At 34.9% G+C, this 26966-nt stretch overlaps 3 protein-coding genes and 1 long non-coding RNA gene across 4 annotated transcripts; 2 read left to right on the plus strand and 2 right to left on the minus strand.

Annotated features, from left to right (window-relative positions):
• Window positions 1-5949: 5949 nt before the first annotated feature.
• Window positions 5950-7954, minus strand: LOC133817588 (cell number regulator 1-like). The gene is made up of 4 exons (XM_062250153.1): window positions 7696-7954; window positions 7489-7560; window positions 7192-7401; window positions 5950-6177 (listed from the first exon to the last, which is right to left on the minus strand). The coding sequence occupies exons 1-4, from the start codon at window positions 7883-7885 to the stop codon at window positions 6101-6103; spliced, it is 549 nt and encodes a 182-aa protein (XP_062106137.1). The 5' UTR covers window positions 7886-7954; the 3' UTR covers window positions 5950-6100.
• A 2362-nt stretch (window positions 7955-10316) lies between these two features.
• LOC133817595 (uncharacterized) lies at window positions 10317-10784 on the plus strand. The gene is made up of 2 exons (XR_009885594.1): window positions 10317-10472; window positions 10554-10784. It is a non-coding gene; the product is annotated as an uncharacterized LOC133817595 (long non-coding RNA).
• A 179-nt stretch (window positions 10785-10963) lies between these two features.
• Window positions 10964-12129, minus strand: LOC133821212 (uncharacterized). Its single transcript, XM_062253656.1, has 2 exons — window positions 11852-12129; window positions 10964-11627 (listed from the first exon to the last, which is right to left on the minus strand). The coding sequence occupies exons 1-2, from the start codon at window positions 12127-12129 to the stop codon at window positions 10964-10966; spliced, it is 942 nt and encodes a 313-aa protein (XP_062109640.1).
• A 7863-nt stretch (window positions 12130-19992) lies between these two features.
• On the plus strand, window positions 19993-22043 carry LOC133817601 (transcription factor MYB80-like). The gene is made up of 3 exons (XM_062250168.1): window positions 19993-20288; window positions 20779-20908; window positions 21056-22043. Exons 1-3 carry the CDS (start codon window positions 20156-20158, stop codon window positions 21855-21857), a joined length of 1065 nt encoding a protein of 354 aa, XP_062106152.1. The 5' UTR covers window positions 19993-20155; the 3' UTR covers window positions 21858-22043.
• Window positions 22044-26966: the final 4923 nt, after the last annotated feature.

Below are 26966 nucleotides of genomic sequence, written 5' to 3' on the forward strand. Positions count from 1 at the left end.
TTTCAATATTATGTTTCATTTGTTGATGATCACACTCATTTTTGTTGAATTTTTCTTATGAAACATCGTTCTGATTACTTTAATATTTACAATCGCTTTCGAGCTTATGTAAAAACTCAACATGCTGGTGTTATTAAATATTTTAGATGTGATCAGGGTGGTGAATATACTTCAAATAAATTATGTGATTTTCTTGCTTTAGATGGAAATATGTATCAAACTTCTTGTACAGATACCCCAAACAAAATGGTGTTGCTAAAAGAAAGCATAGACACATTGTTGAAACTGCTCGTTCTCTTTTGTTGTCATCTTCTGTTCCTAGTCAGTTTTGGGGAGAGGTAGTTCTTACTGCAGTCAACCTAATTAATAAGATTATGTCTTCTATCACCTCAGGTTTTTCTCCTTTTCAAAAACTATATGGACATATTCCTGACTATTCTTCCTTGAGAGTCTTTGGTTCTACATGTTTTGTCCTTCGTCCTTGTGTAGAGCATACAAAACTATTTTCACGCTCTACACTTTGTGTGTTTCTTGGTTATGGTGAAGGTTAAAAAGGATATCGTTGTTTTGATCCAACTTCTCAAAAATTATATGTATCTCCTCGTGTTGTTTTTCTTGAGCATATACCTTTCTTTTATATTCCTGGCACTACTCATAACTTGACCAAATCAGATCTTTTTCACATTGATACTTTCTCTGAGCATAGAAGTACCTCTTCTCATCAAGTTCCTCAAATTGTAGAGTATGAATCTTCCACTGCTCCTATAGTCCCTTTTCCTCTTCATTTCTCTCACAGGTCTCGAGCTATTGATACTGGTACTTTGCAGCCTGACATTTCTGACGCACCTCCACCTACAGCTATTCAAGATGCTCTTGAAATTATGGATCCTCCTCGTTATCCTCATCGTACTCGTAAGTCTACTAAACTACCCAATTTTGTTTATTCATCTTATTCTACTTCCTTCACTTCGTTTTTAGTTTCTCTTCCTTGTCTGTCTAAGCCTTTATCCTATAAAGAGGCAGCTATTGACCCCCTTTGACAGTGTGCTGTGAATGAAGAACTTTCAGCTTTGCAAAAGACAAATACTTGGGATTTGGTACCTTTATCTTCTGCTAAACGTACAATTGGTTCTCGCTGGGTCTACAAAATCAAGACCAAATTTGATTGGTCCATTGAACACTACAAAGCTAGGTTGGTGGCTAAAGGGTTCTCTCAACAGTATAGTATGGACTATGAGGAAAATTTTGCTCCGGTTGCAAAAATGACTACTATTCGTACTCTTATTGTAATGCCCCAAAATCCCTAATAAGGTTTAGGACCTTGATTAGGAGGCCGGGAGGGCCATAATTGATTTATTATGCCATTAAATGATTGTATGCATGTTTATGTGAATTATATTATAATATAATGATAAATGCATGCATATGGGTCCATTTTTAATTATGAGGGCATTTTGGTAATTTGGCCCGTTGAGGGCATGATTGTGTATTTTCATGCATGTGGGTGAATTAAAAATAATACCACATTATATGTGGATTTTTTCGAGCCGTTCGGCATGAGACGATCATGGAATGCAAGTTTTCGGTCTGGTCATAACGGGATTAGTTTCGAGGCTCGGGGTGAGTCTCAGGGTGATTAGAACATTACCAGGAATTAAAGGGTAATGGGATATGAATTATTGATATTTGAGAATATTGAGAATAACGAGAATTGGTGGGTGTTAATTATAATTAACGAAATAGGTGGGAAAGAACGGTTTTCCCTTGGTGGCTATGAATGCTTTTATTTAGACTTGAGGGCATTTAGGTCTTTTCACCCTAAAGGATTTATATCAACCATAAAGCCGTAGAAAGCGCAAGAAAAATAGAGTCTCCTTCATCTTCTCTCCCGTGCACCATTTCCTCTCCATTTCTCTTTGAATTTTGGAGCTCTTTTTGAGGAACAAAGCCGTGAGGGTTTTGGGTTATGCTCTACCATTGAGGATGATGCTAAGCTGAGATTGAGGTGATTTTTTAGCCATAGAATCTCTTGTTCTTGCTCTGTTTTCATTGGAGTTTCATTTTGATTTTTGAGTTGGAAAGTTGAGAATTTGATGGAAGTTTTGGCTAGGGTTACTTAGGTTGTGATGCCTAGGACATGTGTAGATGATATTTGGGTTCATTTTGGGGTTTAAATGGTGTTTGGAAGCTTTTGAATCAGGTTGGAAATGGAGGATTCGAAGGAGGAAGAACCAGGGCCATTTTTGCCTGGTCCTAGCGCTATAGCGCCCAAAGGGTAGTGCTACAGCGCTAGCCAGGGAAAAATGTCCCTGGTTATAGCACTAGGGCGCTAGGGGGGGTAGCGCTACCCTGTTTTCTCAGATGCATTTTTTGGGTGTTTTTAAGGGTTTTTGGCTTAGGGTTTCAATTCCTAAGGCTCGTGATCGAATCTACTCACTGTTTGGGTACAATTCGGGGTCCCGGGAGTGAGGTTTAGGTCAAGACCCTATTATTGTTGATTTTCATTAATGGAGATTGTATTTGGTTATGACTAGGTGATCGCTAAGGGATTAAAGGATTGATCGTTCTCAAGAGTCGTTTAATTGTTATTTCTCGCTCGAACCAGAGGTAAGAAAACTGCACCCAATATATGATGCATGTGATGCACGAGAAACATGTGATTAGGGCATGCCATGAATGTTGAATATGAGATTGATCAAAGCTTGAGTCTCTGTGTTTGTGCATAATCATAATTATGCTAGCAACTGTTAAGTAAGCATGCTGAATGCCCTATATTTGGATATTTGACATATGATATATGCCTGGTAGCATTGCTTACTTGTGCGTGGCACTGACTAAATAGTCAGAATTGGCAATGGTGTCAGTATTAATTATGAAGCTATGACTCACTTGTCAAGTTTGACAGTAGTACTGAGCATTGGTCACCTGGTATTGACTAATAAGTCAAGGATGGTCTTAGCGTGTTTAACGCAGGCTGATAAAGATTAGATCTAATCGACATCTGCATTGAATGACTCAAATGAGAATTAATGCCGGACCGACCTCAAGTTCGATGAAAACTAAACGCGCTTGTCTAGCCTAAGGCTAGTCACTTAGAGCCAGGGCCAGAGAGCCCCAGTGACTGTTTAGTCACATGGCTATGGGTGTTGAGCTCGAGTGACTTACCCAGCAGTCACTCATTTGATTGGAGCTAGGGCCAGAAGGTCCTTGTGACTGTTCAGTCATATGGCTATGGGTGCTGAGCCCAGGTGAATATTTCGTCACATGACTGTGGGTGCTGAGCCCCATAGTGACTTGTTTGTCAGTCACTCATCTGATTAGAGCCATTTCCAGAAAGCCTAGGTGACTATTTCGTCACATGGTTGTGGGTACTGAGCCCCGTAGTGACTTGCTTGTCAGTCACTCATTATGGTTTAATAGAACCTCAAAGTGATATTCACTCATCTGTTTAGGACTATAAGCTCTGTATGATTATAAGAATCATCATTCGCATGGCTGTGGGTGCTGAGCCCCGTGGTGACTTGCTTGTCAGTCACTCATTATGGTTAACGGAACCACCAGTGTTAAATCACTCATCTGATTAGTATTGACTTGATAGTCATCCAATCGGGAGGGCAAGATTTCTTATCCTAGATTCCCTAGCATTGTCTGAACTCATTTGCATGCTTGAATAGGCTATAAATTGCTAGGCATGCTAGTTATAATTTTGAGACATGATATTACTGTTCATGATCATATTGAGTTTTCTTGCTGGCCTTCGGCTCACGGGTGCTATGTGGTGTAGGTATAGGCAAAAGAAAGCTGGACCATCCTTGAGTTGGAGAGCTTAGGTCACGATGTGTACATATGCGGCTGCTTGTCCGCCATGGCCGAGGGTTGAAAGAAGAACTAGGGTTAAACCCTGTTTTGCCGCTTAGATCGGCTGGTTGTAAATATTTTCTTGTAATGAACCATTAAATTATATTTTTGGGATCCCCATGTATATAGTAAACGTTTTAGTGAAACGTTATATCTTAACCAAATTTTTTAACCTTAAATTGCTAATCATACTTAGTTACACGATTATGGCCAAATGACTTGATTAGCGAGTTTAGCACTGTTTAAAATGCACACCGTAACAGTCCCTGGAGTTTAGGGCGTTACACTTATTACAGTTGCATCTGTTCATCAGTGGAATATAACTCAAATGGGTGTTAAGAATGCTTTCTTGAATGGTGATTTGAATGAAGAAGTTTACATGGTTCCTCCACCTGGTGTTCCTCATAATCATGGAGAAGTTTGCAAGCTTAAGAAAGCTTTATATGGTCTCAAACAGGCTCCTCGAGCATGGTTTGAGAAGTTTTCTATTGTTATCATCTCTCTTGGATTTTTCCTAGGTGATCACGACACAGCTCTCTTTGTCAAGTGTACCACCGCAAGTCGTATTTTGCTTTCTTTATATGTTGGTGATATGATTATTATTGGTGATGATGTTGATGGAATTGCAATGCTAAAGTCTAAATTAGTTCGTCAGTTTGAGATGAAAGATTTGGGTATTAAAGTTGCTTTCTCTCCAAAAGGTTATCTTATCTCTCAGTCAAAATAGACTACTGAAATTTTTGAGCGAGCTTGTCTTACTGATACTAAACTTGTTGACACTCCTTGTGAGCTTAATGTTTAGTATTCTCATTCTGATGGTATACTTTTGGAAGATCCCACCTTATATCACACCATTGTTGGTAGTTTGGTCTACCTCACTATTACTCGTCTAGACATTGCATATGTTGTTCATATTGTTAGTCAATTTGTGTCTTCTCCTACTACTGTTCATTGGGCAGTTGTTTTTTGTATTTTGAGATATCTTCGAGGTACTATCTTCCAAAATTTGTTATTTCCATCTACTTCTTCCTTGGAGCTACGAGCATATTTTGAAGTTGATCATGGTCATGATCCCACAGATCGTAAGTCCGTTACTGATTTCTGTATCTTTCTGGGTGATTCTCTTATTTCTTGGAAGAGTAAGAAACAAATTGTGGTCTCTCAATCTTCTACTAAAGTAGTATATCATGCTACATCACCAACAACCAATGAGAATGTTTGGTTACGTTGGTCACTTGCAGATATAGGTGTTGTTCTTTCTCATCCTACTCCTATGTATTGTGACAACCAAAGTGTTATCCAGATGCTAGTTTAGTCTTTCTCTTTGTAAGGGTTATTTTAGTCATTTTCATGTTATGACTTTAGTATAAATAATATATTTTTCTATCATTTTATCAACCCTAATTTGAAATAAAGAGCAGTCACTTTTCATCTCTTCATCTCTTTGTCTTCTCTTTTTTTGTTGAATATTTCACATTGTAGAATAGTGCCATGGGTTTGAAGCTGCCAATAGACGGTCAGCCTCACCTTATCCAAGAAGAGACATAAAATGGTCCCCTAATATTGATGGTGTTATGCTAGTGGCAAAGACATTGTTTCTGAAAAAAAAAAAAAAAAAAGCCACTATTGTTGCTGCTGAACTTTTTGCTATTAAGGAAGGCCTTGTGGCTGGTATGGAGCAGCGACTTTGTTCTTGAAACCGACTGCATTAATGCTCTCTCTTTGATAGATAGGCCGGGAAGTGTTTGTTGTGATTTAGATGGGTTTCCCAGTGACATTGTCAACCTCATTTCATAGTCTTGTAAGAGTTTGAATCATACTGTTAGACAAGCTAATTTAGTAGCTCCTCATATGCTATTGAAAATATAGCTTTAAATTCCAAAGTTTGCGCTACGTGAAATGGGGACATCCCTTGTGTTGCTAGCTCTACTCATTTAGCAGACTTGCCAATTCGATCTTATGTAAGATTTTCCTTTGTAAAATGAAATGTCTTTACTTTCAAAAGAAATATGCCACCTCTGCCCCGTGATAAGAATTCAATCGGGACAGAAAAACTTTTTTGATAATGCAAACATTCGGAACATAAAAGGATGAGTACATGTGTCCCATATATTTATAAATAACAATACTTGGTAAATTTGTACAAATTAAGCAATATAGAGCAACATCATAAATTATATATATATATATATATATTGCACACTTGAATATTGGCTCTTGATCAATTGAATAGCACTTCATCTTATCTTGTCATAGGTGGTACCATCATTGGAGCAGTAGTTATTCCACGTTGCTGTCTTTCCAAGTTGGCTTCCCAACCTGAGTTACAAAAAAACAGAGTAAGTACGCATCCCACAAATAAGACGATTCAATTAGTACTTTAAAACTAATTAAGTCAATGCTCAAGTTTAAATAACACATTAAATAATGCCAAGTGTCAGATCTGATAATGAAATTAAGATACGTAATATATTTTGGTCCATTATATTATAAATAAGCATAACAAATTTAAATATTATTTTTTATACAGTTTCATACTCATCCCGAGACGTCCCAAGTCAAGTCAATATTTTTGTATTTTGTTTGTGGAGTTCGGTGATCTTCGATCGATCGTAAATATATAATTAATACCAAAAATGTATAGAAAGACCATAAGATGTTACTGTAGGATAACGCTGTCAAGTTTCAATATCCTGCCTAGCCACCATCGATCTTATAGTATAAGCTTAATAACTGATAAGTTTTTTTTTTTTTTTTTTGCAGCGATATAACTGTTAAGTTAACTATATGTACATGTTAAATAATCTACTATCATATATAACGGACTGAACTGTAGTAAACTTTTTTTTCTAGCTTAAATTTGATTTGAAATTAAAAAAAGGACCAACAAATTTAAGTAGGTGTAATTTTTCCCAAGTAATTTTGGAAAAAGAGTAAACTTGAATAATGTAAGACAATGAAGAAATAAATCAAGTTATATATTTGTGACGCATGATATTGTTATATATAACAAATTATAAACCATTTCTTCTCTATTTCTAAGTTTATCACGGTAAATAAATAATATCTATAGATCTATATTTCTTTTTGTAAAATCTTTTACTTCAGCCAAAGGGTATAATCAGCATATGAGATACATTCCATACTAATAAGAAAGCAGTAATAATTGGTTAAAGACAATCACTAAAACAAAAATTCCAGAAAGGTTTGAGCTAAGTTGAAGATGACTTTATATTGTGCACCGGCATAATAAGAGAAAACTTATGAAAATTTTGTTGATAATTAGTAGTAATAGATATAATTAGAAATAAGAGATAAATATTTATTATGTACCTATTCCGAGATCAAAGCCATGGTTCTTGAGCTCTCTGTATTCTTGGCAAAGGGCACAAGCCTCGCAGCAGAAGTGGACTAGGCAGTCAACGCAAGGTGCCTCTTCTAAGCCATATTGACCTCTCAATTTGGATCGATAGCTACATGAGTACAAGCATGCCAGCCCAGTCAAATTAAGTAACCCATAAACAGTCCCACTCGAACCGCAAGCTACGCACAACAGATGATATCACTACCAAAAGTTATAAAAAAAAAAAAAAGCAAAGTAGAAGTGAGATAGATTTTCAGTTGGCTTACTTGAGGAACCTTTGTCTACAATTTCAGCAATCTGTCCAAATGTAATGCAAGGGCAAAAGCAAGTGACCATACCTATATATATATATATATATATATAACAGATTAATATTATATAAATACAGATTGTTCATATGTATGTATAAAATTTGTACGTATTGTCGATGGGCATGATTATTAAGGGGTTAATTATTGATCTTGGTTACTTACAATTTGCAGGGTCATCACAGCAATGACAAAGACCAGAGGACCACTTCCCTGCTGCACCAGGAACCTGAATTCTGGTTATGTATGGAGCATGATGATAAGCTGGTTGTGCTAGACTCGGATTTTGATTCATTACTGCAGGGCTTGAATACTTCTTATCATATTGATCATCGTCTGGTGCTGTGGGATACATGATGATGTTTTGTACTCAACAAAAGTATTAACTGATATTATTATTAGGTTAGGTCATGACGATGAAGTGGTTGTTTCTATATATATAGTAACATATATAACATATATATATATATAATATTTACTAATAAGCTTTGTTTATTAGCTAGTTCTGATCTGTTGGAAACTGCCATTTGGTATATCAAAGCAATATAAAATGATCCATTTAGTCCTTGGACTAAATATATAATATTACCAATATGTTGATTATGTGTATACATTATGTAGAAATAAGCTATCAAATTAATGCCATTGAACTCCAGAACCTTCCCCGCTCTTGCATTTATTTAAGGGAAATTTTAGACAGTATGTGTAATAACATACTTAATTTTTTTTAAATGCCACCATAAAATAATCTCTCATATATATGCCATTTTAAAATTTTGGACAAAAATACCCATCAAGACCCCTCACCTTCTCTCTTCCCAGCCAAAACGAACTCTTTCCTCTTCCCAGCCAAACCAATGAACCTCACATTACTTCCTCCCGCCTAGTTGATACATATTTCAGTGTGGAACCCGAAAAAGACATTCGGTTCAGTATCTTGGAACGAGCTTTTAGTATGTGCGATGTACCTGATGATTTGTACAAGCTCGGTTTGGTTTACTTTGTGGAGGGGATACTATTGGGCGCTGAGAACGACAATGCTATTTGGCGAGATTCATTGTCGATGGTCGAGGATTTAGATTATTTTGAGAAGTATCCATGGGGATCCCTTTCATTCGATACAACTGTGAAACAATTCAATAGAGATATGAAAGCGATTGGTGGTACAATACTAGGTAAGAAGGCGAAGAAGATCATTGAGGCGGAGTCTTCTAAGGGTTTTAAGGTGGAGGCAAAGTACACTTGCAAGGGGTATCCACCAGCCTTGCAATATTGGGCGTACGAGACGATTCTTGATTTACAGAAGGAACACGCCAAGCCCTGTGGATTCAAGTTCCCTAGGATGCTACAGTGGGAGAGCATAGGCCAGCCGAAGCATTTGCATTTGAAGGATGTACTTGCGAGGAGACATGTAAGTTATAAAACATTTAAATAATTCAAGAAATTTTGAATTATACTAATCAACTTATGTCATTTCTAATTTGATTGTTGTGTTTCCATTACAGTTGTCATGCATTTCTTTCCTAAGGCCTCGACCAAATGAGCGAGACTTCTTTGATGCCGTATATCAGAGGACAGAGGGGGATGCTCCTAGGTATGCGATGCTGCAGAATATGATCCAGCCTGCACCAGAGGATGGAAGACCTTACGATCCTGAGGCAGAGGCTGTTGCGGTGGCTGAGATAGCCGTTGAGGCTGGCATATTTGTGGAGGATGCCCCGACAGAGTCTGCTCCAGATACTAGTACAGAACCTACTTCTGCTCCTGCTCCTGCTCCTGGGGCTTATGAGGAGGTGTTGGGTGAGATAGCCAGACTATCAGGTGCAGTGGAAGATGTTAAGGCCACTCTAGGTATCGTCCTTAAAAATCAAGAAGTCATATTAGAGAAGCTGGCAACACTAGGTAGTATACCTACTCCTGCACCTACTCCTGCACATACTCATGCACCCACTCCAACAGATGATGTAGAGTACGACATTCTCCCCTCATGTTACGAGCCTTCTGTTGGAGAAGCCACACCTTCTCAGCCAGTGCAGACGGTCTTAGGTACGACTAATCCATGAGTTTTTTTTTTGTTTTAAAAAGATTAGATACTAATTGCTCCTTTACAGGTAAGTGTACTAGACAGAGACCAGTAAGGTACGAGGACTATACTCCAGCAACCAAGAAACCAAAGTTCAAGGACCCAGTTACGATCCTTCCTTTAAAGGTGTTGGATCAAGATATGTTGACAACTTTTAACCGATGGGTACTCGGTGAGATTGATAACAGCAGACCGAGGAAGTTGGAATGTTGTGATGGGACCCCTGTTTGGTTCTTGAAGTTGAAGGTGGCAAAAGAATGGTTGGCAGAAACTGTAAGTCTCTTATGTTTGTTAGAACATTTATCTCATTTTAACAATCCACTCTTCCTTAACGTTACTCTATTTATTTGCAGCATCTCGACGCTGCGAATTATCTTATACGGAGACGTCTTTTTGAGTTGTCGAAGACGTACCCCGTGAAAGCCACCGTACTTGATTCATCATTTGCACAATATATTCCTGCCAGATACGAGGAATTCAAGAAAAATGGCAGGACTTACCAATGGGACTCGGACATTCTTGATTTCCTGAAAGGAGATGCCAAAAAGTACAAGAAGCCTTGGGGTGATTGCAACGAGGTCTACTTCCACTGGTGCATGGAAAATCGACACTGGGTCCTTTGCGAAATAAATTTCGCTGATTGGATGATCACTGTATTTGACTCAGATCATTCTAACTTTAGCCATAATAACTTGTCTGAGTTGATGGAGCCTTGGACTAGGATGCTTCCATCTTTACTCAACGCTTCTGGTATGTTTAAAGGACACCCCAAGTTAAAAATAGCTAGACCGAAGATCACCGTTCCAAACTTTGATTGGCGGCGCATGTCCACTGATATTGTCCCACAGTCTAGAACCAGGTAGACGTACTAAATTCAGATTTTCAATAATGTTCTCCTTTAATTTTCAATACACTCACAATAAAGATTTCTTGGTTTCAGCGGAGATTGCGGTGTATTCGCCATCAAACACTTGGAGTTCATTCTTGGAGACATTCCCTTATCATATGCCATCGAGGACAACATTCAGTACTTCAGGGATAAATTATGCATCGACATTTTTTATGAGAATGTGTACCCTTGATGTTAGAACATTTATTTTGATTTCGATGACACACAATAGTATATTTCTCCTTAGTATTGTATATAAAAAATGTCGTTTCGATTAACAAAGTCCATTAATACACAAATATAAAAGAGTAACAAAGTCCATTAATACACAAATATAAAGAGTAACAAAGTCCATTAATACACAAATAAAAAGAGTAACAAAGTCCATCAATACACAAATAAAAAGAGTAACAAATACCATTAGTACCCAAATAAAAAGTTTAACATTGATGCCATAAATTTCAAACACGAACTTTACAAGTTGCCCTATTATGGCCTTGACCTCCACAAGTGCTGCACTTGCGTGGAACAACCAATTTATCTTCATTGGAAGGATGGCGTTTCGTCTTAGGCCTACCTTGTTTCTTCTTTGGACGACCAACCAGGTTTTTCTGCGCAGGTGTTCTCACTGTTATTGTCATAATGTCATGTGGAACAATCCACTCTTCCTCGTTACCAGTAGGATATATAGATTCTGTGTAAGAGGACCTCCATGTCTCAATTTTATAGTAATCTGAACACAATGAATAAAAGTTCACCCCTCGCTTAAGGGATCCAGATAGTGCATGAGCACATGGGATACCAATAATCTGAAACACGCCGCATGTGCATGTCTTATTCAGGAGGTCGACTTCACCATTCAGCTCACCAACTAACACATGGAACTCATGCCTCCCTATTGCATAAGGAATCAAGAATCGAGCTTTCTCAGCCATATCCACCAAATTTTTCTCATAGGTCGGTGCAAGAGTGGTAGTTGTCTTCTCGCTAGTTTCTCTCCTATTACAGAACCAGGACTGTAGTGTGAAGCGAATAAATTCGACGAATGTAGTTATCGGAAAGCTCCTAGCGTCCCGGGTCTTATTGTTGAAACTTTCAGCGTAATTGCTTGTCATTATATTATACCTAGTATCCAGGAAAACTAAAATTTAATAGTAACATACATTTAGAAGATTTCAAAAATTAAAATACAATTGACAATGACATACCTATTTCCAGGAAAGTAAGCACGGGACCACTTATCAAAACCAATTCCTTCTAGGTATTGAGCAATGGCTGGGTCTTTTGATTTGATTTTTTCGAAGTTAGCGTGGAACTCGAATTTCCTAAAAGCATATGCCGCATTATACATCAACACATGACAATGATCAGTCTTGAATTTAGCAACCACATTCATACTAATGTGGTGGTAGCAAGCACCGTGATAGGCATCGGGGAAAATAGTTTCCAAGGCATGTGTAATACTTGCATGCCTGTCAGATACAAACGCCAGGTCCTCGACTTCCCCAATCGCTTCTTTTAGCTTTGACATGAAATACTTCCAAGAATCATGATTCTCACTATCCACAATACCAAATGCAACTGGATATAGATGGTTATTTGCATCCAGTGCGACTGCACATAACATCTGCCCACTGTATTTTGTCTTTAAAAAGGTACCGTCCACACATAACACAGGACGACATGTACGAAACCCTCTTCTACTAACTCCGAGTGAGAAAAAGAAATATTTGAATCGATCTTCCTCAGTGACAAAATCTGTCAACGTCCCGGGATTTTTCTGTTGAAGCATGAACAGGTACGATGGTAACTTCTGGTAGGATGCTTCCAGTGTCCCTTTGACATAAGAAAGAGCCTTCTCTCGGCATCTCCAAGCTTTTCCATATGACAACTCAATGCCATAATCATTCTTAATGTCCTCTCTTATGTTGTTTGCCATGTACGCATTCGATCCAGTCTGATATTTTTTCTTTATGCAATGACCAATAACCCAAGGTGCAGCTTGGCGATGGCCTTTATGTCGGAGGTCAAGTGAGCAAGTGTGTTTGTTGGTGAAACGAGTTATCTCAAACATATCAGATTTAGGAATTCTCTTCCCCCTCAATCTCCACCCACAATCAGGATCCTTGCAAGTGATATACCAAACTTCAGTACCTGGCTTCTTCACCACAAACTCGAAGTTCTGCTTCATTGCATACAAGTGTGCCTTCGTCTTCAACTCTAACTTGTTCTCAAAAACTTTCCCAACTTCTATTACTCCACAACTCACCCCAGATAACGTGGGGATAACATAAGAGGGGCATGGGATATCTTCAGCAGTATACGCTGGAGAACTCCATCTATTTCCATCATCTTGTGTAGTTGGACGACTGCTCTCTGATCCAGCAGTCCTCCGTCCTTGGCTTTCTTGACGACTTGGCAATGGTCGTACATTTAAATTATCTACTTGAACCACATGTAGCATCGACAACTGATCCTCTGAGTTATCATCAGAACTACTGCACCCCTCAACTCTTTCATCATCATCACCAAAAAGGGCAACTGGATCGTCATTGACATAAGACTCATACTCATACCCATCATCATGCGGGAGATTTGTTGGGGGAAAAAAAGTTTCATTATGACTAGGACCTCCCATGTATACACTTGGCCCAGTAGCTGTTAGTGGAATAGCCGTGCATGATTGATTATGATTTTCCATATTAACACTCGCTCTAGGAGATGGATCAATAAGAGCAATGTTCTTTGCAATCGAACTAACGCATAAAGGAACCCGATGTTTTAAGGACTTTGAATTTTCAAGAATAAGAGCACTAACTCCTTCATCATCTGTGATTTCAATGGGATCTACACTAAAATCATTGCATGTAAACGACACTTCCAACTTTAAGTGAAACAATGACCTATCCACTTTCAACTTTGAATACAACTTCTCCAATAATTCTATGTAACCAACATCAATGGGTACATGTATTATAGTGTTCGAACCAGCTTTGAAATTCCATTTTTCTCCTTTCTGTTCCCAAACACCGTTGTAAGAAACAATTATATTAACTCTGGAACCTGCAAATTTACAAAAAAAAAAACATAAGAAAATTATAAAAATAAAGTGTAATCTATGAAGAATCGATGGTAAATCGATGCCTATGAAAATCTGTATTGTAGTTCAAAATCGATGCCACATTGATGACATTTCGATGCATCATCGATGCTGATGGTTGCCATTTCGATGCGATACCATTTCGATGCCACATCGATGCCTTACCGACGCTGAACCAAATAAACATATATGGCATCGATTCAACATCGATACCACCATCGATACATCATCGATACCAACATCGAAATTATATATTTGCCTCAGTATCGATGTAATATCAATGGTGTATCGAAATGCCATCGATGCCATATATGTTTATTTGGTTCAGCGTCGATGTTACATCGATGCTACATCGACGCTGAACCAAATAAACATATATGGCATCGATGGCATTTCGATACACCATCGATATTACATCGATACTAACGTCGAAATTTGCCTCAGTATTGATATGGAATCGATGTAGAATCGATGTGGAATCGATGCTGATGGTTGCCCTATGTATGCGATTCAATTTTGATGTAATATCGATGCCACATCGATTCCATATCGAGTCCATATCGACGTTGAACCAAATCAACATATATGACATCGATGCAACATCGATACACTATCGATATTACATCGAAAATATCATCTAATTTAGATGTTCGCATTAGCATCGACATGGAATCGATGGGGAATCGATGGAGCATCGATGTACTATCGATTTTGGAAATCTCAGATCCGAAGAACAGTTCAAAAGTTGCAGAAAAAAATACAAACTCAACTGCGGAACAGTTCAAATCTAATATCTAACTATGACATTTCATATTCATAAGTAAATTAATGAAATGATACTTACCCATGATTTTTTCTCTTAAAAACGCCAAGAAACTTCCAATCCGTTCCACCTCCGAACTGTGAAAACATGGCTGTAAATGAGGGATGAGAGAAAGAGATAGAGAGAGTGAAGTGTTAAATCTGAGTGAGGAGGGGAGGAGGGTATTTGTGTCCAAAATATAAGAGGGGGCATAATATGAGGAGAATTTTTATGTTGTCATTTAAAAAAATTAAATATATTATGATGCATAAAGGGTAAAATTTCCCTTATTTAATCAAGTTGAAACTTGGCACATATATTTGAAACAAAATTAAAAAGATTTATTGGAAATAACATTCATATATATATACTACGCTTAATTTTAAAGTTATAGACATTCATGTATTTATTTTTATTATTTTTTAATTATCATATAAAATTTAAAGAAATAAAAAATATCATAAAAATAAATAAAATATGTTTAATATAATGTATGATATAAATGTATTAAAAATTAGGACAAAAAATTGTCTATAATTTTAATAAAAATATGTTCACTTTTAAAATATATATATATAATAAAATGAATTACAGTTCTATAGTATATATAAATATTTATCAATAATTTCTACATATATGATATCTAAACACAACAATGATATTGATATATATTTACATGGCTAATAATAGAATAAAATAAGAATAGAAAAAATCATAGTGTAGAGTAGTATACATAGATCAACTATTTTTAGTTTCTAATGTAACTCGCAATGTCCTTTAGTGAATTTGATGAAGAAAAAGAGCTCCGATCACTTGATAAAAAATAAACTATCACACAAATTTATAAGATAAAAAAAATGATATTTATGGCTTTATTATTTTTAAATAAATATGATTTAATTATTTAAAATATCATAAAATATCTTAAAAATATAATATTTTAATTTATTTATTAATTATTTATTTAATTTGATTTTAGTTTAAATCATGTTTACAACCTACCATTAAATATAAGAATATTTTGTTATATATAAGAATATTTCGTTAAAGTTAACATCAAAAGATTAAAATCGTTAAAACTAATAATTTTCGTTATCTACACACTTATTATATAAAAGAGATATATAACAACATACAATTCACTTTTACTTAATTTTATTTATAGAATTTTTTAATTATATTTATTATATTGTATCATTTTAATAAATAAACAATATCTATATATTTATATAAAAGAGAGCTTCAAAAAGATCATGTGGCAAAATAAATGGTCCAAATGGGTAATTAGTCAAAAAATAATTTTATATATAATTTAGACTTTTTATAACCAACCAAAATCCATAGTTCAAATAATCAATAGATGTATTCTGATTTTTAATATTTTAACAAAGCTTTAGGTCCAAAAGTTAATTTTAAAAAATAAAGGATCCAAAAAAGTAATAAGCTACCATATATGGTTTAAAATGTTTGGACTTTTCATAAAGATTTTTTAATTTTTTGAAAAAATACGAAAATATCTATAACATACAATTTGAATTTAATAATATAATAATTAACGTCCTTTTTTTCTCATATTTTTTATTCTACTTAACTAAATTATGGTTATTAATTAATTAAGGTAAAAATTAATTTAAAAAAATAAAAGTTCTAAACGGGTAATTAGACAAAATACATTGTTCAAATAATATATCTATGTATTATGAGTTTTAACATTTTGACAAACACATGATGTTCGAAAGTTAATTTTTAAAAATAAAGAGTGCAAAAAGGTAATCTTCTAAAATACAGGATTTAAAATGGTATGAACCCTTACACAAAACATAAATTTCTATACATATAATTTAGACAAAATACATGGTTCAAATAATCTATGTATTTTGATTCTAAACATTTTAACAAAGCACGAAGTCTAAAAGTTAATTTTTAAAAATAAAGAATCCAAATGGATAATCACCTAAAATACAGGCATTAAAATGGTATAAACCCATATGTAAAACATAAATTTCTCTATATTAGTTGGTGTTATGCTTTGGTGCATAATTTTGGTACACATATCATTACTCGTATAATTAATTTAGAATTTCTATAAAGAATTTTTATTTTTTTGACAAAATACGGGGTCCAATTGTTAATTTTTTAAAGTAAATGATCAAAATCGGTAATCAGTCAAAATATAGGGGTTTAAATAATCTACCTATTTATTCTAATTTTTAATATTTTCACAAAGGAGGAGGTTTAAAAGTTAGTTTTTAAAAATAAATAGTCTAAACATGTAATAGACCAAAATAACCCGTACACAAAACAAAAATTTCTTTTTACATAATTTAGATTTTTATAAAGAACCATGCGAAATGTATAAAAAGAAAACAAAATATGTGTGCAACACGTTGTTTGAATTTTATTTTCAACAAAATATATTATTCAGAAGTTCTCGAGAACCTGCAGGAGGTTTGCTATACAATGAATATTGTTATGAAAAAAAATAGGGTCAAGATACTCCACGTATCCATATAAGGAGCATGTTGTACCAGTAGGATGAAACTCCCTACAACAGAATCTCCCAATTTTTTTTAAATAAATATTTTTTTAATTATTACATAAAAGACTAGATGAAGTGCAGTTATGTTTTCTAGTTATATATAAAAGAATCACATGAAAATTAAATAAAAAGATTGTTTACGATTTTTTAAATATATATAATATGATAATTATTTTAAACATAAATGATAATTTATTTAATAAAAATTAGGAATATGTATTATATATTATTATTATAATGTTATTTTATAATATTTTAATTTATATTATTATAAGTATTAAATATTATTATAATAATAATATTTTATAATATTTGAATTCATATTAATATTCTTATTAAAAAATTAGGATTGTATATTATTATCCTAATAATATTTTATTAAAACTTTAAATTTATATTAATATAATTAATAAATATTTAGTTTTATTTATATATATATTATTATAATAATAATATTTTATAACATTAAAATTTAGTATGGTTGATGTATCTCGATCCGCTAGGATGTTAAGATCAATTATAGCAAGGCAAACTGGCATAGCAAGAAGACAAGATGAATTAAAGACCATGCTTTATTATTGACTTTGACTTTGACTTGATGAGTTGTTAATAAGTCATTTTCATGTGAAATAATTTATTAAACATGACAGTAAAAGGGTCCTACTCCCTAAAGAAAGCTAATGGTGGGTGTTCTGAGTCTCCGGCCAAATATTTTATTTTTTTCTTAATTATTATTATTATTATTAATAAATAAAATAAAAGATGGTCAAATGTTGAAGTTAAAAGAAAATCATTTTCAAAAATTGCGTGCGAGCTTTGTAGTCCTACTTAAAAATATTTGTTGTTTTTAATAACGGTAGTACATATATATACACACACACTTGTAAATAATAAATATATATGATATTAATTATATCCATAAGGAAATTTCTTTGGGAAGACTTCAAAAAGAACTCTACTGGTAGGGTTTTTTTGTGTTCTTAACTCGTGAACAGTTTTTGGTGTGATTTTTTTTTATGACCGTGTATATTGTAGTTATTTAGAGTATCATGCAAATTTTCAGAAAATTCTGAATAATTTACAGTGCCTAAAACTAGTTTAAAAACAGGTTGTTGCACGAGTGACTAATTTTTTTATGCACGTGGAAAATAACATGCTTAAACATAGTTTTCGGCACTGTAAATTATTCGGAATTTTCTGAAAATTTGCAGGATGCTTTAAATAACTACAATATACACGGTCATAAAAAAAATCGCCCCGATAACTGTTCACGGGTTGAGAACACAAAAGAGCCCTAGAGCTCTTTTTGAAGTCCCTACCATATAATACTCCTATACATAAATTGTACAAATATAAATTTGCAACAACAATATATGGTCATATAATAACATAATATCTCTTCTATATAATAAGTGTGTGTAGATATCAGAAATTCTTAGTTTTAACGGTTTATTATTTTTTTAATGTTAACTTTAACGAAATATTCTTATATTTAACATAATATTCTTATATTTAACGGTAGTTTGTAAGCACTTAAAGTTTAATAAAATAAAATATATAATTAAAAATATTAAAATATGATATTTTTGAGATATTTTACAATGATAATTATTTAAAAATAATAAATAATTAAAAAAAATTAAAATATAATATTTTTGAGATATTTTACCATGATAATTATTTAAAAATAATAAAATCATACGTTTTATAACTTAAATAAAATTTAATTAAACTTAAATTCATTTATTAGAATAATATCATATTAAACATATAATATAATCTACTGTCAATTAGTAATAAATTGATATTTTAAAAACTAGCAAAATATACGTATAATATTTAATATTACATTAAATATATAATATATAATATTTTGTTGTCACTCTCAAATTCAAAAACTAGAACAAATATAAATTTAAACAAAAATAATTAATAAATTATATAAATAAAACTAACTGAAAAGTGCATATTGTTCGTTGTTTATATCTAGTATTTTAATAATTATATACAAAAGATGCACATAGGAGACACAATTGCCTCGATCAAATCTAGCTTTATTTAATAAAAATTATATATATATATATATATATAAAAAAATCAAATAATATATTGTGAGACGAAGATGAAAGTGCAGCTGGCATATAATTTTATTTAATAAAACAAAGTTAAAAGGATGAACCCATGGCTGTCCAACCAAAGTAATGGTGGTTGGTTGGCTCATGTTTTATACGTGTGAAGTTTGTATAAAGTTATTAAATACAAATGTACAAAATTTGAAGAAAAAAAACCTAGTTAGTTTCATATATATTGGACCATACTATGGCCATATTGTCGCTAGAACAAAGCCAGTGAGACTATAAATACATGTCTTTTATTATTAGTTGTGTAAACATTAGGTTGGTGTAAGTTACATATATATATATATATATATATATATATTGTATCCAAATATGAGTTTAATGAATATTGGTAGTTCTTAGACACAGTATGACTGACTATCCATGTGCTATAGTATTGAAAAAATACAGAATATACATATTGTTGAAAAGATTCATGTCTGGAAGCCAGCTAAGGCACATGTGCAAGCAAAACCATATAACATTTGAGATTGAGCATATTGCTAGAGACCCTCTAATTAATTAAGGTAGTTTTAGTGTGAGAAAAGAGGAAACCCACCCAACCCAATACAACACAACATAAGATATACATGCAACAATCATCATGCTCACGAACACATCTTAAAATGTACGAACGTCAAAATGAGAGAAAGAGAAGAAATTAAAGAGAGAGTTGACCAGGCATCTTGTGGGTGAGCTACCAGCCTATTTATCACACGCTCTACAACGTTGAATTCTTTAATCAAATCATGCTCCTTTGATGTCTTTATTGTAACCCCATTTAATTTTCCCATGCAGCTTTAATTAATTTATCCAACTTTTCCTACAGCCACACTCACTACCCTTTTATAAGACTTGCTTATCCCAATCCCACCATATATATATATATATATATCATTCAAGCAAAGAAATAAACTAAAACTACCCGAAAACAACAAATTTCACCTCCTTTGTTATTTCTCAACACACACACACACACACACACACACATATGTATATATACATATAACAGACTATTCCCTTTATTAATCATCCTTATTCTGTTTATAGTTTTATCTTATACTACTACTTAATCACCAATTTCTTAAGGAAAAGATGGGTCGGATTCCTTGTTGCGAGAAGGACAACGTGAAAAGGGGACAATGGACCCCCGAGGAAGATAACAAGCTCTCTTCTTACATTGCTCAACATGGCACTCGTAACTGGCGCCTTATCCCCAAGAATGCTGGTTTGTCCTCATTGCTTTTTCTTTTTCAATATATATGTATATATATAAACCAACAAATGTTAATTTATTGTACTAAATATGGCCTAGCTAATACAAATAGAAAATAGACACACTTATATTTTAAATTCGAAGTATCCCTCCCACACATAGACCTCTTAATATAAAATTTATTTAATCAAATATGGCAAATAGAAAGAAAATATACATGTCCCTATTTTAGGATTCAAATCCTATCCTCACACACACGCTTTTTTTTTAAAAAAAAAAAAAATGCTAACGGACCCTCACTTATTTTATGATTCGAACAACTTCATCCCATATATGAGCCATATAAAATTCTAACCGAGCTAAGCTAGCCTCAATTGACTTCCATAGTTATTACCGAGATTGCTCTTAATTTACTTTACATATATATAAATATATACATCATATAAACTTTTGTACACAATGAATTGAAAGTATGCAATCACCACCTTTTCATATACAAAAGGTCTCGAAAGATGTGGGAAGAGCTGCAGGCTGCGTTGGACCAACTACCTTAGGCCAGACCTTAAGCACGGCCAGTTCTCCGACGCAGAAGAGCAAACTATCGTCAAGCTTCACTCCATCGTTGGCAATAGGTACGTGCAACATATAAATACATCACTCCGAACTCTATAATTTTATCGTTCTTCGTGATCACTGTGAAAATGCTACCATTTCATCTTTCTTTTTTTTTTTTTCCTTTTTGATTGCCTTAAATTCATTTGAAATGACCATCATCACAGATGGTCAATAATTGCTGCCCAATTGCCCGGCCGCACAGACAACGATGTCAAAAACCATTGGAACACAAAGCTGAAGAAGAAGCTTTCTGGCATGGGAATCGATCCAGTCACTCACAAACCATTTTCCCACCTCATGGCAGAGATCGCCACCACGCTGGAACCCCCACAGGTGGCTCATCTCGCAGAAGCAGCACTCGGCTGCTTCAAAGATGAAATGTTACACATCCTTACCAAGAGAAGAATTGATTTTGTTGATCATCAGCTGCACCACCAGTCTAATAATGTATCCAAAATAGGAAGCACTAGTAAGCAGGAAGATGAGTCGACCATTGAGAATGTCAAAGTTGGCTCGTCAAGGCGGACCATGGCCATGCATGAACCCGATCATATGTTGCCCCCAAACAAGCTTTGGGACTCGACTATAGCTGGTGGGTCAATTTTCGCAAATTTTGTAGGCCACTCATGCAGCGCATTCTTTCCCTACTCTGATTCTGGTTTTCAGTATGAACCATCGTCGTTTAGCAATGAAATAAGGGAAGATGGATCGTCATGGAACCAGAGTATGTGTAAATATACTGGAAGCACTACAGCAGGCGTGGCTGATGCTGGGGATCGGCATCATGGCCGTCCGTTTCCTGAAAAACAAGAAGAAAATGGAGGTCATGATCATGATCAGTCGGAGTCGGGGGCTGGGGCTGGGGCTGGGAAAGAGATTAGAGGGGATGAAGCTCCAATCATATTTAACACAGAAAACGTCTTATGGGTTTTACCTTCTGATCATGACTTAATGCATATCCAGTAGTACTCTAGTTAATAAATCAACACAATTATACTATACAAAAGTATTGAGTAGTGAATTAAGTTTGATGTAGCAACAATAATCATATATGAAAATGTAAATAAAGCTCGTCTTAATTACAAACTATCACTGGAAAAGAATAATAATTTATTAATACATTAATTTTTTTTAATGCTATATCAATTTCAATAAATGTCTAGCAAAATTATCTATTTTCTTACTACAATGTATCAATGAGAACCTATTAGCAGTACCATATAAAGGTTGAAACTATAGTAATTACAATTAGATTTTCGATAATAAAAAAATTAATATAATATATTGATCAAATTACCACTACTAGAAAATGGGACATAAGGTCATTCACGACAACATTTGGCTTACTGAATCTCTAATGGCCGCATGGGCGTTGGATTTCCTTAGATGGTATCAAGATCCCCAAGTAACAAATGCTAGTGGTGGAAATGAGGAGACGAGACAAGGGCCTACGGATTCGACTGAGGACTTGATGGAGGAGGATTATGTGAGATTGCATGTAGATGCTGCCCTAGATGTTACAAGAATGAAGGTTGGGATTGGGGTCGCTGTTTTGGGGAATGCTCATCAAGTTGTAGCCTCTGCGGCTATCCCCATCCTCTCAACAATGGCACCTTATCTTGCAGAAGCAACAGCTGTAGTTCATGGACTCACACTCTGTCTCAGGCTTGGGTGTACACTAAAGTTCATCTCAGATCAGACTGTGTAAGAGTGTGCCAAGCGATCCTTAACAAGTCAGATGTTGTCTCAGAGTTTGGCTTGTTAATTCAACTCATTATTATAGTTTGGGTAGTAATCTTAGTCTTGTATGAATAAAGCATTGTAATCGCTCAAATAATATAGTGCAACTCATTTGTTAGCCCAGCTGGCTCTCTCTATGGAGGTGAGCAAAGTGTGGTGGCCAGGCCTTCCGGTCTGTCTATGACCCTAATTCTTAATAAAGGAAGAAAAGGGGACATTTACTTCCATTTTTTTCGATGGATTTACTATGGTTTATGAATTTTTCTATAACCAACGTTCGTTATAACAGGTGAAATAAAAGGGGTATATTAAGAAGCAAAGTAACAGGGGAGAGAGGGCTATTACTTCATTCTTGTATAAAAACCTAAGTAATAAAGGCAGGGTAATTGTTTTTTTTTTTTAAATATTACTAAAAATAAATCACGAACAATAAATTCATAAAAATTTGCAAATTTCTCGTTAGCCCTTCCATATACTTTTTGGAGTCATAATTAAGTATTCAATCACAAAAAAAAAAAAAAGAGTAAATATTAAAGAAACTCGTAGGGGCTTTTCGCAATGTGCATCATAAAAGGCTTTTACATCCAACATGAGAACGATGTAAAAATACCTACCATAAAAATACCTTATTTGCTCATTGGCTTTGGTCAACACATCTACAACCTCATCTACAGATGAATATATTTCACTTCAAGTTGCTTGGCTAAAATTTGATCTCTCATGAAATGAAGGTCAATCTCTATATGTTTGGACCGAGCATGAAACACTCGATTGGTAGCAAGGGATGCAACACCTTGATTATCAACCCAAATGATTGGAGCAGCTGGAAGTGACGCATGAAGTTCAGCTAAAACTAATGAGAGACACTTGACTTTAGTAGCAGTGTTGGCTAGAGCTCGAAACTCACTCTCAGTACTTGATCAAGCAGCAACTTGTTGTTTCTTTGCTGACCAAGAAATGAGATTATCTCCTAAGAAGAATGCATAGCCACCTGTATAGCGCCTGTCATTAGGACACCTGGCCCAATCTGCTTCTGAATAAGCATGAAAACAGGGGTGCATAGCAGGTTTCAAGAGCAATCCTTCATTTATAGTGCCCATGAGATACCTTAAAAGTTTTTTGTAGGCTTCCCAATGGACAGTGGTAGGAGCATGTATAAATTGACTCAACTTGTTCACAATGAAAGCAACATCAGGCCTTGTTAATGTCAAATATTGCAGAGCTCCTAATGTACTCTGATACAAAGTATGGTTAGAGAAAGCTTCACCAACAGTTAGAGATAACTTGTGAGTAGAACTAGTGGGGCTCGGACAATTGGGATTAGTGTCCTTTAAAGCATATGTGTTGAACAATGTTTTATGAAATACATTTTTAGCGTATAGTTATTGTTTATTATTATTGATAGAATAATATTATATGAATATCAGAAAATTCTCAAATTCGATATTGTGACTACAATCTTGTATTGGTATGAGAGGAGTAAGATTGTAGGCAACATATTTAAATAGTTCATAGTAAAACAAAGCTATATGGAATGTTTGGATTAAATAATGTAAGTACGGTTCACTAGTATTCTGAATACATGTAATCTAGATCCGGGTTACTGATGTAGTAGGACATCTTAGTGGAGGTACTTTGTATAAAGTGGTTATACATGAACATGACCCGATATGTTATTAATACTTAATAATATCGTTTACTTTATTGTAAAGGTTATTTCCTACAATTGATTAAATGGGCACAAACAACCTGTCAATAACAAAGAGAGAGACAAGAGTTCAATTTGGAGCAATGGTGGGGTGTGAGCCAAAGGGGGACTCTGACGTTGAAGTTAGTCAGATTGTTATATAGTAATAAGACAGAAGAGTAGATCAAGAAATCAATAAAGATAAAAAAAAAGTAAAAGAAACAATGACGACGACAGAGCTTGAGGACGATGACTGGGTCGGTGATGTTCTTCTTGACTCGTTCCCAGGTCTTGTCCTGGAATCTCGCTAGTCCATAACATCCCTCTTGACTCATTCCTCTTGACTTCTTCCTCTTTGACCCATTTGAATGATTAGGTATATTTAGGCTCGGGTGTGGGTTAAGTTATTTGTTTTGGCCCGTTATGTGAATGTGGGCTTATTTTGTGGCTTGGGCCTAGTTAGCTTGTTTGACTACCTTGGGCCTTAAGTGGTCTAGTAACACAGACTTCGTGCCACTTTAGGCCAGATTGACTAGTCTGTCCATATAAATAGGTTTAATATGATTGTAGAAATAATGCTTAGTACTTTACCATTAAGGTTTGTCCCTCACTCTTTGTTATATAATTAATTCTAATCAAAGAGTATGAAAAAATCAATTCTATTAGAATTTACTCAAATTCAATTGGTCTCAAAACTGATAGAGAATGAAATCCGAAAGCTTAATACGACTGCGTGCGTGGGCCTGTTGGCCGAGTGGCTGGCTGCACGTGGTACGCGCCTGCGCACGCATGGGCCTAGCCGCCTGGCCTGCTGTGCGCTGAGTGCGCTTGGGCACGTGCATGCCTGCTGGCCTCCTACATGCAGGGTGCGCATGTTGCGTGGGGCATGCGGTGTGTGGCACGCCTATACGCGTCTATGGCCTGCTGGCTGACTGGCTGGCTGCCTTTTCGTGTGATGCCTAATGGCTTGCACGAGGTTGTTCGAAAGGCTGTCTAGAGCCTCGGGGACCTACGTCCAGGGTGTGCCTATGTGCATATGTAAGGCGTTTGTGATGAGAGTTTGTGTGCTGTTAGGCATTTGTGGCCTTCGTCTTATTAATTGCCCAAGTGGCTTACTTAGTCAATGAATTATGTAAAAGGTAGGTTGACTCGATGACATCCTAAGTAAGAGTTTATAAGGTACTAAAGACCTAATATTTTCCTTATTCAAATAAGGATTTTTCTCTCCTTAAAAGGAAGTGTGCATACTCTACGTCATACTGATGGAAGCCTTGGTTGAGTGACCTGGCGCCCCGACAAGACCGAACTTGCCCTTGAAATATTTTGCATATTGTAAATATGAGTGCTTTTGGTGAATGACACTTGTCACTCATCCGTGGTCTCTTTATTTCTATAAATAAGGGATGTTGTTTTCACCATTGGTCATTCTTTGGAGGCATTGGGAGAGTTGAGCTTAAGAGAGGTGGTAGAGAGCTCCAAGAGATAAGTTTTCTTCCTTCGAATGTTCTTTGTTCGTTCTTCGCATTCTTGTTAGTACTCATGATAGGATTTATGATTTGAGGTTGTAGTTTTTATTCAATTCGCCTTCTGTTTTGTTTATATTTCATCCGAGTAGGTAGTAAAATATTTGAACTTTGTCGTTTTGGGAAGAATTTACTAGTTGGTTGTTTCGACAGGGTATGTTTGTTTTGCTTATTTGGATACCATGCTTGTCTAATTTAATTGTTAAATATACCTGTTATTTTCATTAGTATACTTTGCTAGAAGCAGGTCTGACTAACTTGATGAATCATTTTGCATTCTTGAAAATTTGCATTGTTGACCGTCTTGATAGTTCCTATCTTGTTTGTGTAAAATTGTCTAAGTCTTGATGTGATTGATTAAGTTGGTTTATGTATTATTCGTGAATTCTTAGAACTTACACTACAACAAAATATGCAATTATTGGATATATGGGGGAGAAATTGTAGACATTTAATGTCTCCCCCATATGGGAGACGTTGTTGAAGGAGCCATCATAAGTGGCCCTACGATGACTTCCATGAGGAGACTTTGTAGACATTCAACGTCTTCCCCTGGGAGTCATCATAGGGTGTACGTTTTACATCCTATGATGACCCCCAGGGGGAGACATTGAATGCATACAAAGTTTCCCCATGGGAGTCATCATAGGGTACCTATAACGTCTCCCATGAGGAGACTTTGTACACATTCAATGTCTCATATCACGAGTCATCATTGATTTTTGTATTTTTTTATAAAAAAATAATGAAATAATTATTTTCATTATATTAAGTAATTTAATCAAATATATATATTTTTTGAAATAGAATTAAATATATTAATTCAAAAATCTAAATTATATGCAAATTTAAATTGTGAATATTTTCATTAATAAAACTGAAATGTGTATATAATATTGTTGACGGTGAGAACTCGTCAACAAAGTTAGATCGAATAACTTATGAACTTAAGGGTAAACAGAGAGTAGTAAAGAAGCGTAGAAGAGCCTAGGATGACTATATGGACATATAATCAAGTTGCAGGGTGAACATGTGGAGAATATATTTATTACTCAATAGTCTCTGGTTACCATGTCCAATTTTTTGACCCCTTTGCTGGAGGGGTCAAAGTCTATTTATAGTGGA

Source organism: Humulus lupulus, chromosome 1 (genome assembly GCF_963169125.1).
Source record: "Humulus lupulus chromosome 1, drHumLupu1.1, whole genome shotgun sequence".
NCBI lineage: Eukaryota > Viridiplantae > Streptophyta > Magnoliopsida > Rosales > Cannabaceae > Humulus > Humulus lupulus.